The sequence below is a fragment of the Budorcas taxicolor genome, chromosome 10 (assembly GCF_023091745.1).
Source record: "Budorcas taxicolor isolate Tak-1 chromosome 10, Takin1.1, whole genome shotgun sequence".
Taxonomy (NCBI): Eukaryota; Metazoa; Chordata; class Mammalia; order Artiodactyla; family Bovidae; genus Budorcas; species Budorcas taxicolor.
In genome coordinates, this window is record NC_068919.1 from 23,372,630 (window position 1) to 23,386,056 (window position 13,427).

A 13,427-nucleotide genomic window follows, 5' to 3' on the forward strand; every position below is an offset into this window, starting at 1 on the left:
TTTAAGTGAGACCATCTCTCAGAGTAATGCTCACAGAGGTCAGGTTCAAGGAGGGGAGGACTGGACTTGCAGAGATGGAGACAGTAAGTCTATACAGTCAGCTGACTGATTATTAAGGAGAAGAGAAATGTAGTAATAGGGCTGGTAAAGATATGACCTTCGAGAATGTATTAAAATGGGAAAGATTCTCTTACAGACATGTGGCCAGATTATTACAAGAGAATGTCAGAAAATTTATTTCAGGGAAGAAGGTACATTCCTGTGGCATCTTTTCAAGGGGCCAAGACTCCATATCACCACTATCCCTTTCGAATCTACACGAGGGGAGCTCTGGGCTGTTTGAAAGAGCAGACTGACCCATGGGCACATGGGGGTACTGTCTAGGATCCTGGACAGAATGCCCAGTAATCCCTGATGTCTGGCTGCGTCACAAGAGTTCGTTCTCCATGGGACCACTTGGGAAGAGGCTCTGGGTGCTCAGGAGGAAGGAAAACAGCAAAGACACCCTTCTAGAGACCCAGCTTCAGGGTTTGGGTACAATCTGCAGGTGCCTGGGGAGCATTGTGTCTCCACAGCACAGAGGCAAGTGGCTGAGTCTTCGGGTTTGGGGGCTTCGATGTGCAGAGAACTTCCCTTCTTTAACAAGGTGGCTCTCAGTCTTTCTTCCTGCTTTTCATCCCCAGCTGAGTAAAGAAGGAAGAGGAGTTCAGGGCTCTTCCTGGGATCTTGTCTATACCACTGTAGCCGGCTAAAACCGCTGACAGTGTAGCTGCAGTTGAGACTGATACTGAGCCCCTCCTGGATTCTCAGGGTCTGAGGACTCTCCTCCACTTGGTCTTCACCTCTCAACCCTGTTCAGGAAAACAAAATCAGAAACAACACAAAGCTTTCAGTTCAGCAGTACTTAAAAGTTCCAACACAAAGCCTGGGATGAGCAGTGTCTAAACTCCCCTCTCTCTCCTCCCCGTCATTGGGAAAATGTGCCCGTAGGGTCCCATCTCTTAACCTGCAACTTACATCCAAGCTGCAGCCACAAGACTATGAATGCACATTCCAGCATATTCTCCATCCTGCCATCTCACTCTTGATGCAATCTTAATGATTCAAATCTCCCCTGAGGAGCTGCTCCTGTGTCTTAGTTCTTCTCTAATGCACAGGAGAGCCTTTCTGTTCCGGGCTCAGCCAATCATGAGCAAATCCTCTAGTAGCTGTCATGCTTTTGACTTTTAAGGCACTGGAAAAATGAAAGGAATGGAATCACTGCCACCTGGTGGTCACAGACACAAACATCTCACAGGACCAACTGTGCCACCTACAAAGACAAATATTGAGGGAGGGACATCTTTTATGTTGGTGGCCACAGTACATAGGTCTAACTCAGTAATCAGAAAAGCCTTCTCTGCCTGCAATTTTAATCATGTCATTGTTCCTTGAATGTACTTTAAAGGTAAACTGCTATCAAGGGTTATAGGAGTTGAGCCCAAGCATCAGTGTAATGAGGCTTACCAGGTGGCACTACTGGTAAAGAACCCATCTGCCAGTGCAAGAGATGCAAGAGACATGGCTTCAATCCCTGGGTCAGGAAGGTCCCTGGAGGAGGGCATGGCAGCCCACTCCCATATTCTTGCCTGGAGAATCCCATGGACAGAGGAGCTTGGCAGGCTACAGTCCGTGGGGTCGCACAGAGTTGGACACGACTAAAAGGACTTAGTAGCAGTGGCATAGGTGTGATGGATTGTGTCTCCCTCTATGGTACACAAGAATCTCACAGTGAGACCGTAAAGAGACTAGAGTGCTGAGGGAAGCAGAGGGAGAGAACAGCTGTGCATCTGACTGGAAACCTGTTTGGCAGAGAATTGGGAATATAAGTTAAGAAATCCATTTCTTCAAATAATTTTATGACTGGCTTCAGGGACCAGGCATAACTAAAACTCGGGGTCAAGAACTTGATAGATCTTGGAGGAACAGAACGGGCGATCATGGCAGAGGGAAAGAAGAGCTCTCCGATACAGACATCAGACAGGTCAGAAAGTCGCAGGGCAGAGTGGGTCGCAGAAGATAAGTACAGCAAAACTAGCGTTGCTTAATGTGCTTGGGTCTAGGACACCCACTGGATTTTGTCACTGAACGTGTGTCTGTGTTGTGGACTTGACCACCGTTTATAGGAGCTCTCTTAAGACTTGTCTGAACAGCACGCTCTGCCCCAAGCCCACCAGCTTCAATGTGGAAGAAGAGCATCAGCTCTCACCCGCACTGCTCTGATGTCACTTGACCCTTTACCCACTCAGCGACAAGAAGGAAGAAGCAGCACAGACGTTCTTACAGTGACAGTGTTTGGAGTTTGTTGTTCTTGGACTTTTTATTTGAAAATTTGGTAATTTCTCAGTGATTTAAAAGTCGTTGAACTAAATTATATCCATTTAGCATCCTGTGATTTAATTCATTTTAACCACACTTAGCAAGCTCTCTTACAATCATATTTAGAAGGCAGATTTTCTTTGTTTCTGAATGTGTATGTCAGAAAGAAGATGAGAAAGATAACTGCAAGATAAATGCAGGAGCACTTTGTAGAACAGACACTAACTGAATCCAGGAGCTGGATGAGAGATGTGTAATGAAGCTCAAGAGGTGATTTACAGTTGTGAACATTATAGAAATCGCATGCCATTTTTTAAATACTTTCGATTTTGAATCACATGACTGAGTGACTGAACTGAATAGATTCATGGAAGTTTCCAAAATGTACAAGGAGGCTCTGGGTACTCTTTATCCAGTCTCCTCCATGGTATCTAAACCAGGAAATTAACATTAGTAAAATCCACAGGTTTCAGTTTTTAGATTTCCCCAGTTTTGCATACAGTCATTTGTGCGTGTGTGTGTGTAGCTCTAATTCAATTTTACACACGTACAGATTCACATATTCGTGTATATCTCATGTATAGGTTACACAAGTACAGATTCACGTATTCATGGATATCACATGTAGGTTCATCACCACAATCAAGATGCACGACTGTTTCATCATAGCAAGGCTTCCGAGGCCATGCACACCTTTGCAGCCACACTGACCCCCTTCCCTAATCACTAACCCCACACAATCACTAGTCTGTTCTTCATCCATACAATTTTGTTGTTTAGTAATGTCATAGAGTGGCTTCCCTGGTGGCTCAATGGTAAAAGAATCTGCCTACCAAGGCGGGAAATGCAGGCTTACTCCTTGGGTCAGGAAGAGCCTCTGGAGAAGGAAATGGCAGCCCACTCCAGTATTCTTGCCTGGGAGATCTCATGGAGAGAGGAGCATAGCGGGAGTCCATGGGGTTGCAAAAAGTCAGGCATGACTTATCGACTAAACAACAACAATGCCCTAGAAATTGAATTATATAGAAGTAACCAACGAAATTTTTTTCACTTAGCATAAGTACTAAAATCATGAGATCTATCCAAGTCACTGTATGTGTCCAGCATGTTGGCCTTTTTATTTCTGAATAGCATTCCATGGTATAGATGTGCCACAGTTTGCTTAGCCAGTAACCCCTGAGGGACACTGGGTTGTTTCCATATTTCGGCTGCTGTGAATAAAGCTGTTATGAATATTCAGGTACAAGTTTTTATGTGAATAAAATATTTTATTTATTTAGAATAAGTATCCAAATGTGTGATTCCATGTTTAGCTTTATGAGAAACTGCCAAGCTATTTTCCATAATGCCCGTATCATTTTATATCTTCATCAGCAATTTGTGAGTGATTGAGTTTTTCCCACATGTTTGCCAGAATTTTGTGTTATCACCATTTTTTATTTTAGCCCCACTGAGATTTGTGTAGTGATATTTCATTGTGGCTTCAATTTGCATTTCTCTGATGGTTAATATTGTTGAACATCTTTTCAGGTGCTGATTTGCAGTCTGTATATCCCCTCTTTGGTGAAATACCTGTTCGAATCAAAGGCTCGTTTTCTTCCCTCATAGCTCAGTTGGTAAAGAATCCACCTGGAATGCGGGAGACCTAGGTTCGATCCCTGGGTTGGGAAGATCCACTGGAGAAGGGAAAGACTACCCACTCCAGTATTCTGGCCTGGAGAATTCCATGGACTATAGAGTCCAAGGGGTTGCAAAGAGTTGGATTGAGCAACTTTCACTTTCACCCCCAGCTCTGTAACTTATCTTTTCGTATTTTAACATCTTTTACAGAGGAAAGGTTTTTAATTTTGATTCAGTTTGGTGTGTGCATGTGTGTGTGAGTGTATCATGCTTTCAGTGTCAGATCTAAGATTTACTGAGCTGCAAGCCTGAAGTTTTCCTTTTATGTTTTTTTTTAGAGTTGTATAGTTTTATATTTTACATTTAAGTCCACGATCCATTTTGAGTTAACCTTTATAATGTATATATTTTTAAATAATTTTTAAAGGGGCTGTGTCATCATCTTTGTTTCAGCCTTTACCTATTTGCTGTTATCAAGTAACTAGTTCAAAGCAACATAACCAAAATGTGGATTGAAGACTTCTCATAGGGGAGTGAGAAAAAATTTGTTCTTTGAACCTGTGACTTTTCCTTTTTATACTTACTGTGATTTCTCTACCTAAAGAGTAAAGTTAAAATTGTAGTGAAAAGCCAAGCCCTTCTCAATTCATCGCCTCTGAAATCCTCTATCATGTATTATAGGGCAATGCTTTCTAGTATAAATTCAGATAACGGTTACATCTGTCTTATGATTGAAGATAACTGTAATCTCTTCCAACATTCACATTTCTTTAACTTTAAAGTTAAAATGCCTGTCAATCTTTAAGTCATCAAACTGACTAAAAGTCAGAATCTCCTTTCTTGTCTATAACTTCTTTCCTATAATTGAGCATGAGTTTCTTGAAGAAGAGAATATTCTTCACAAATTGTCCCAAGAATGAAAATTCCCTCTTTCTGTTATTACTTTTTGAGAAAATTACAGGCTTCCATGGACCTTGTTTTCACAGACAGCATTCCAAGGTCAAACAGCTCATTTCTCCAAGGATGTAGTGATTCGTCTTTCTACTGTCCCAGGGGCAGAGTCTTTTAAATGCCAGTTTTTTAAATACAAATATTACAATTGAGGATAACACTTTTTAAAATTTTTCTTAAGGGTTGGGAATCCAGGAGCTTAAAATTGTTCTTGATCAAAATAAGTCAGGCCTTGAAAACAGAAACTAGAAAAACAGACAAGACATTTTTCCTGTCTTAGGCTAGGACTCCCAGTGGTAGGAGCGTTTATCCCTAAACTAAATCTTTAGATTTGAAAGAGAAAATATGCAAAGAAGCAGTACAAGTCCTGGCAACGGTAAAGGTAAATAGAGACAGATAGTGTGACACCATCCAGTTGTACTCATGGGCGATATCTAGTGTATGGAGAATACCTGCTACACAAAGTCATTTCCTTTGAACCCTGGAAATTACGATGGAAAGGGAAAGTATTGGGACTCAAAGAGAACTAAGGTAACTATGACTTCCTTTCATTCTGGACCACTGCTCCCTCCTTGCCCACTACCATCCTTAGCTTAATAGGATTCATATCTTTAGCCACAGCAAGTAAATATTCGAGGTTAAAATTCGAAGATTAAAAAGTCTAGAGATGAAAGCAGAAAGATATAATACAGGGGTACATTAACATTGGCTGAAACCTAGAAGAATCACTGTGAAGAGGGACTTCCAAGTTTACAAGAGAACAAGTCTATATACCTTACTATAGACTCACTCAGGGGATTAAGATGGCTTTGTCTATGCCAACAGGAGGGAAACCGTTTAATTTAATTGCAAGCCTGAAAATAGTACCATATGAAGAAAACCTGTTCAAACAGAAAGGGAACTTATGACACATATAAACAGAAGTATTCTTATGGTGATGAGAAATGAACTGCAAGAAATAATATCCTCAATTACCTAACAGCATCCAAAGGGTAGAAGCTCTATATCTGTTGATTTTATGAATTAATTCTTCTTCTTCAGTCAACCAATATTTAATGTGTAACCACTCTGTGCTATGTACTGTGTAATGTACAATGCATTCACGTTTCCTGACCCTATGGAGCTCACAGTTATAGTCATAACAGAGACATTACTTTGCCAACAAAGGTCCATATAGTCACAACTATGATTTTTCCAGTAGTCATGTATGGATGTGAGAGTTGGACCATAAAGAAGGCTGAGTGCCAAAGGATTGATGCTTTTGAAGTGTGGTGTTGGAGAAGACTCTTGAGAGTACCTTGGACTGCAAAGAGATCAAACCAGTCAATCCTGAAGGAAATCAGTCCTGAATATTCATTGGAAGGATTGATGCTGAAGCTGAAGCTCCAATACTTTGGTCACCTGATGTGAAGAACCGACTCGTTGGAAAAGACCCGGATGCTGGGAAAAACTGAAGGAGAAGGGGATGACAGAGGATGATGGTTGGATGGCATCACTGACTCAATGGACATGAGTCTGAGCAAGCTCTGGGAGATAGTGAAGGACAGGGAAGCCTGGTGTTCTCCAGTTTATTGGATCACAAAGAGTCGGACATGACTGAGCAACTGAAAAATACAATACATAATTATAAATATAGATGTAAATACACAAAAGCATATTAATTGCAGCATCCCTTTTGTCTTGGGCTTTGAAGACAGCCTGCAGTACATGAGAACACATGGAGAGAGACCACAATACAAGCTTGAAGATACTTGCAAAACATATATAAGCCACTCTAACTTTCCTTAGCCTATTCTGCACAATAATGATACATGAGAAAACTGATAATCCACTAAAGAGTTAGAATAAATAGGGACTATTTAGCCACAGGTGGTACAGTGGCTAAGAATCTTCCTCAAGTTAGAGGAGATTCAAAGGATTGTCTCAGAGAGTTTGACATATTCCCCTGGAGTCTGGAGGATTTTGAAGCTCATGTTAGGTTGCAATGACAACTTCTCTCACTTTACTGTGGTAAAGAATCTGACTGCCAATGCAGGAGATGCGAGTTCAGTCCCTGGGTCGGGAAGATTCCCTGGAGAAGGAAATGGCAACCTGCTCCAGTATTCTTGCCTGGGAAATCCCATGGACAGAGGAGCTTGGCGGGCTATGGTCCATGGGATTGCGAAGAGTCAATTCTAAGATACATTTTTTTCTTTCACGTGTTTGATTTATTCCTTGAAACTGCTTACATCTATTTTCTTCATTAAAAGTTGGTCTCTAGATGACTTTACTTCCTTCTTTCCAATACGTTTTACAAAATTCAACTCTTCTAACTGTTAATTGCTTGATGACTTAGCTATTAAGTCTATTGTCTCTCTCTCATCTCTCTCTCTCCTTCACACACATGTGCGTTGCACACACACGCACACAATTATACTTTCTTTTCTGGAAAGTTGCTCTTTATTGAGATTATTGTTATTTGTACAATAGGGATAGAAAATCCTTGCACAAGGAAGAGTATCTTCCTTTTTGGAACTCCAGATGAAAGCAAATCCACTAGGTTAATTCCCACCTAATATCACCAAGCAATAGTGCAGAGACTTAACTCTTTTAGATGTTATACGCCAGCTACTCTGCACATGAGTGGTGCGGAATCATCCAAAATTGAAGCCATCTGGAGTTAATTGGGACTAAAGTATGAAGCAAAGCCTTCGTATAAAAGAATTTTGTGAAACAAGGAAAATATGACTGTTTAGTAATTGCAGAGTGAAAATGCTCTATTCTCCAGGGTCACAGAAATGAGCAGGGAGCCACATCAGAAAGATTCAATGGTAAACTCCTATTAAATTCCTAGGAGTCGTCAAGAAAACCACCAAATACCTTTGTGTTTATTCCAGTATTGTTTACTACAGTGAGTAAAACAATCTAAAAAGCTAGTAAAATGGAATTAGCCCAAAAGTATGATAAAATCACACATTGGAATATTGCCATTAGAACGTGTGATGTTGACCTGTAAATATGTTGTGAAATAATTAATTCACAATATACTGTCAGGTAAAAATTCAGACTAGAAATATCCTATAAGGTATGAATCTCTAATAGAGTTTTTTTTTTTGACTAGTAAAATTGGTGAGTTATTTTGTTTTTAGCATTTCTTCTTTGCATATTCTTTTTTCTACCTTTCACATACATAACTTTGTAATCACACATAGGGAATGTGACCAGGTGATGAGGTTAGTTCTGAGCAAACTGTAGGGTTTCATTTCTCCTTGGGGTGAAGATTTGTGGTAACAGTTACTCTGTGCACATCATTCCAAGTCATTCACGGCACAGGTGAGGCAGGGCACAGGGAGGGTCCAAGAAGTGTCCTTTCAGAGATATTTCAGATCCACATGATGGCCAGACTTAGCAATGCATAAATATTTGTGCAGTGAACCTAAAACTCTGACAACTCAGGTGCAGATTTAGTCAAATTCTGTTGAATTTTTAAAAGCCAAATTTCATACTTTAATAAAGTCACTGTTTTAAAGTTTTTTTTTTTAATTTTGGCAAACAATCTTCTGCAAGATAAAGAATTGAAGATAAAGATATTTTTGATGAATGACACTTTAAGATATGCTCTCTGAGCCAAAGATAGCATTTTCCTTACAGTGAGGTTTTCACTTCTAACCCCTCTACCTTCTCCTGTCGTTACCGAGAATCTCACTAAGCTGTTCATAGCTGGGGGACTCCACATGTTAACATCTGAGGTTTCTGTGGGGCTCCCTCAGGCAGCGGCATCACTGTGGTCTCTCAGAGCACAGAAATACACGGCGGAGTCCTCGAGCTGTAAGTCTGAGATGGTGAGGCTGATGGAACTCATTGCTTTCTGGAAGTTCAAAAAATACTGACCTTTTGTTGTATTCAGCTCATTGTAAGACTCCTGATGAATAAGGAAAATCATTTCCCTACTTGGTGGTTGCTTGTACCAGAATAAATAATAAGTATAACTATTAGCTTCATATGCACAATTCAAGGTTACATCCTCCTTCTCCAGCACAGAAATTTCTGACCGATTCTGAGTTACTTTCTGGGCCATGATGGATCCTAGAAAGAAGAAAAAAAAATACATATATATATATGTATGTATATATATATGAGAGAGAACAAGAGACAGAAAGGAAGAGGCTGATTCTCCTGGGGGAACTCAGAGGGCTTCAAGGAACAGAGGATTAAGAGTTCTCATTCCTCTGCCAGTTAACCAACTCTCCTAAACCCCAACAGACAATAATAACCTGCCCTACCTCTACACATGGGAGCTGAGCAGAGCTGAGTGTTTGCGGTCGTCCTTACCAGCCTTACCAAGGCAGACAGAGGCTATGACAGCTCTGAGCAGGCCAGGGAGCCCCATGCTGGACGCTCTTCCTCTGAGTGAGATGCTCTGTGTTCTCTCTCAAATCCGGGTGGAGATGCCTGACCTGTGCCTGCCAGGCACATGCACAGTGACTGAGCTGTGAGGTGCTTCTGCACCAGAGCAGGAAGCGTAACTGGCTGACGTCAGCTTGCCTGTGTCATGCCGTGGCTCGTTGATGTGCTTGGTGACTGTAACCTGCCCATTTAGACTTGAAAGTCACTTGGTCATATCTGACTCTGTGATTCCATGGACTGCAGCCCACCAGGCTCCTCTGTCCATGGGATTCTCCAGGCAAGAATATTGAAGTGGGTTGCCATGCTGTAATTAAATTAACAACAATTACATCAGGGCTGCAGGCATATTCATGCATCTAGGATAAACATACGTTTTGTGACAAAAACAATTTATTATGATTATAGTGACCTCTGAGAACAAATAGTCATCCATTTTTGTATAGCTCTTTTTTGGGGGGAAGGATCTGCAGCCCAAATCTACAGTGAAATAAGCTGGCAAGTTTTTCTTTCATACAGGAAGATAAAACTGTTTACTCTCAATCATCATCACTTTTCTTCCTACCCTCCAAGGCATGGGTTTCTGGGGAAATTTGCACTGGATAAAGTTCCTTGTCTGTTTAACACAATCGTAGCAAGTTTCCTGGTGGACAACCTTTGTCCAGCTGTATGTGTCGAACAGTTATCAATAATGCGTGCTAAGATAATCTTGCTTTTAAATATCCACCCTTTAGTCAAAATGAGTACGAGCTCACCAGACCATGTATTATTTCCTCCTATCAGAAATGTAGCCCTAGAGGCTGCGCGCCGCACCTACTGAGCCCGCACGCCGCCTCTGCTGGAGCCCGCGCCCCTGGAGCCTGTGCTCTGCAGCGAGAAGCCACCGCGGTGTGAGGCCCCCGCGCTGCAGTGAAGAGTGACCTCCACTCACTGCAGCTGGAGGAGCCCGAGTGCAGCAACAAAGACCCAGCTGCACCAAAACTAAATAAACAGATGAATAATACAAGAAACACAGCCACTCAAAAGTCACAAACGCTTTTTCATCCCACGGCTGCAGCAGCTCCAGTTCAAAGGCTTCCACTGGAAACAGCACCTCAACAGCGTTATGTCTCAGCCATATGCAGACTGGTGTGTGATTTGCTTGGTACCTCTGTGTTGGTTTATGATTATGATTCAGCTGATGCAGCTTTTAACCATCTATTTCTTTTCTCTAAATGAATTATTAATTCTGTGGCATCTAATATCCATCTTACTTTATGAGAAAAATAGATTTTTTTAAAAAGTCAGTCTACAGAGTGAAGTAAGCCAGAAAGAAAAACACAAATACAGTATACTAACACATATATATGGAATTTAGAAAGATGGCAATGACGACCCTGTATGCAAGACAGCAAAAAAGACACAGATGTGTATAACGGACTTTTGGACTCAGAGGGAGAGGGAGAGGGTGGGATGATTTGGGAGAATGGCATTGTAACATGTATACTATCATGTAAGAATCGAATCGCCAATCTATGTCCGACGCAGGATACAGCATGCTTGGGGCTGGTGCACGGTGATGACCCAGGGAGATGTTATGGGGAGGGAGGTGGGAGGGGGGTTCATGTTTGGGAGCGCATGTACACCCGTGGTGGATTCGTGTCAATGTATAGCAAAACCAATACAGTGTTGTAAAGTAAAATAAAGTAAAAAAAAAAAAGTCAGTCTAGAAAAAAGAGGAATCTTTCCGGCTGAACAGGGGTGCTTCTGGGGATTGGAGCTTGGGTCTTCTCTAAGACTGACATCCACCCTTTTATCCCTGTAGAGCAATTTCCAACCTACTGAGTTTCTAGGATTAGACTGAGCTTGATTGGTTTTCCTGAAAAACTCTAAATGTAAACTAAATTCTGATCAAGGAGAGAATACACCTCTTCCTGACTTCAGCCTCCTGCTCCCCTGGGGTTTGTGCTTGGCTCCCCCGCAGCCCTGTGTCACTGTGTCACTCAGAGCACAGTAGTACACAGCCGAGTCTGATGCTTGCACTGCCCGTTTCTGCAGGTGGAAGGACCTGTCACTCCGAACAAGAGTGGCCTGAAAACCTTCATGCTCTGGCCTCTGGTTTGTCGTTGAGCCCTTCAGGAGAAGTTGAGGAGCTTTGTTGAGATGCTGGACATACCAAAAAAGATAGGAATCTGAATACGTGGCCTGGTAAGTGCAGTTCAGGGTCATGAGCGCCCCCTCTGAGACAGTCACTGGGCCTTCTGTCTGGTTCACGGAGTCACCATTGGTCCCTCCTACAAGAGAATCACTTTGTTATAGTAGAAATGTACAGGAGGAATTTTCAGCCAGAGAAGAAAAATACAACTTACCTGTTATCACAGGAAAATGAAAAATCGTTTTACGATAAAATGCTACTTACCAAGTATTAAGAAGATGACAAGAACTGAGTGAGTGGCAGAAAGCATTCTGGCAACAGTCCTCGTTCCCTGGAAACATCAAATCTAACAAAGTTAGTCTCCGGCTGGATGTTACAGAAGCTCCTCACTCAGAAACTGGGAACCCCTTTCTGCATAGCAGCAGTCATCTGTCTTGTGGGTACAGAGTAGGCAAGTCAAATCAGCTCCTGAATACAAAAAGGAATCGCATCTGAAGGAAGCCCCGCCCTCTGGTGGTGATCTTAAAGATTACACCACAGTCATACCTGACAGTTCAGTTCAGTCACTCAGTCGTGTCCAACTCTTTGCGACCCCATGGAGAGCAGCAGGCCAGGCTTCCTTGTCCAACACCAGCTCCCGGAGCTTGCTCAAAGCCATATCCATTGAGTCGGTGATGCCATCCAACCATCTCATCCTATGTCATCCCCTTCTCCTCCTGCCTTCAATCTTTCCCAGCATCGGAGTCTTTTCCAATGAGTCGGCTCTTCGCATCAGGGGTCCAAAGTATTCGAGCTTCAACTTCAGCATCAGTCCTTCCAGTGAATATTCAGAACTGATTTCTTTTAGGACTGACTGATTTGATCTCCTTGCATTCCAAGGGGCTCTCAAGAGCTAAGGGGCTCTCTTTTGAACACCACAATTCAAAAGCATCAATTCTTCAGCGCTCAGCTTTCTTTTTGGTCCAAGTCTCACATCCATACATGACTACAGGAAAAACCATAGGTTTGACTATATGGACCTTGTCAGCAAAGTAATGTCTCTGCTTTTTAATATGCTGTCTAGGTTGGTCATAGCTTTTCTTCCAAGGAGCAAGTGTCTTTTAATTTCTTGTCTGCAGTCACCATTCGCAGTGATTTTGAGCCCTATAAAATAAAGTCTGTCACTGTTTCCATTGTTTCCCCGTCTATTTGCCAAGAAGTGATGGGACTGGATGCCATGATCTTAGTTTTTGAATGCTTAGTTTAAAGCCAGCTTTTTCACTGTGCTCATTCTGACCTGCTCCTGGCCTAGTCCTCCTGATGATGGTTGTCGGGTGCACACAGGAGGATGGGACAGGACTCTAAGAGGAGAGTCCTAAACACAAACATGCTTTGGGAAACGTTCCATTATTACATCCATGATTTTCTGTGTGGTATGGTATCTCTAGCTTTGCAAATAATGCCAGTTAACAATTTTTAGGTAGAATAGTGAGAGGGTTTTTTCTTTACATATGTGTCCATGATTCTCATGGGTCAGGAAAGGACCCCTCTGCATGGAAAGCGCTCCCTCCTCTCCCTAGACCTTCACCTGATTCGCTCTATTCATCCCCAAGACACAGCCCACATGCTGCTGGAATGCTGGAATGCTGCGTAATGTTGGAATCATTATTTCAGTCAGGTCTCAGATAACGTGCGGCTGAGTGACCAGTGACGGCCCTGCGCCCTGCCCTCTGCTCAGCTCTCAGTCGTGTCTGACGCTGTGGCCCTAGAGACTATAGCCCGCCAGGCTCCTCTGTCCACGGGATTTCCAGGCAAGAATACTAAAGTGGCTTGCCATGCCCTCCTCCAGGGGATCTTCCCAACACGGGGACTGAGCCAGAGTCTCCTGCATCTCCCGCATTGCAGGTGGACTCTTTGCACATCTGAGCCACCAGATCATTCAAGGCAGATCTCATCTAATGTGTGGTTGAATGAGCAGGGTATTACCCCTATCCACCATAAA

At 42.5% G+C, this 13,427-nt stretch overlaps 2 gene segments (V, D, J or C); both read right to left on the bottom strand.

Moving 5' to 3' along the window:
• Positions 1 to 8,674: 8,674 nt before the first annotated feature.
• LOC128054704 (T cell receptor alpha variable 19-like) lies at positions 8,675 to 9,298 on the bottom strand. The segment is given in 2 exon segments: positions 8,675 to 8,994; positions 9,241 to 9,298. Coding segments are annotated over 2 exon segments (378 nt in total).
• A 1,904-nt stretch (positions 9,299 to 11,202) lies between these two features.
• LOC128054705 (T cell receptor alpha variable 18-like) lies at positions 11,203 to 11,756 on the bottom strand. The segment is given in 2 exon segments: positions 11,203 to 11,585; positions 11,711 to 11,756. Coding segments are annotated over 2 exon segments (429 nt in total).
• Positions 11,757 to 13,427: the final 1,671 nt, after the last annotated feature.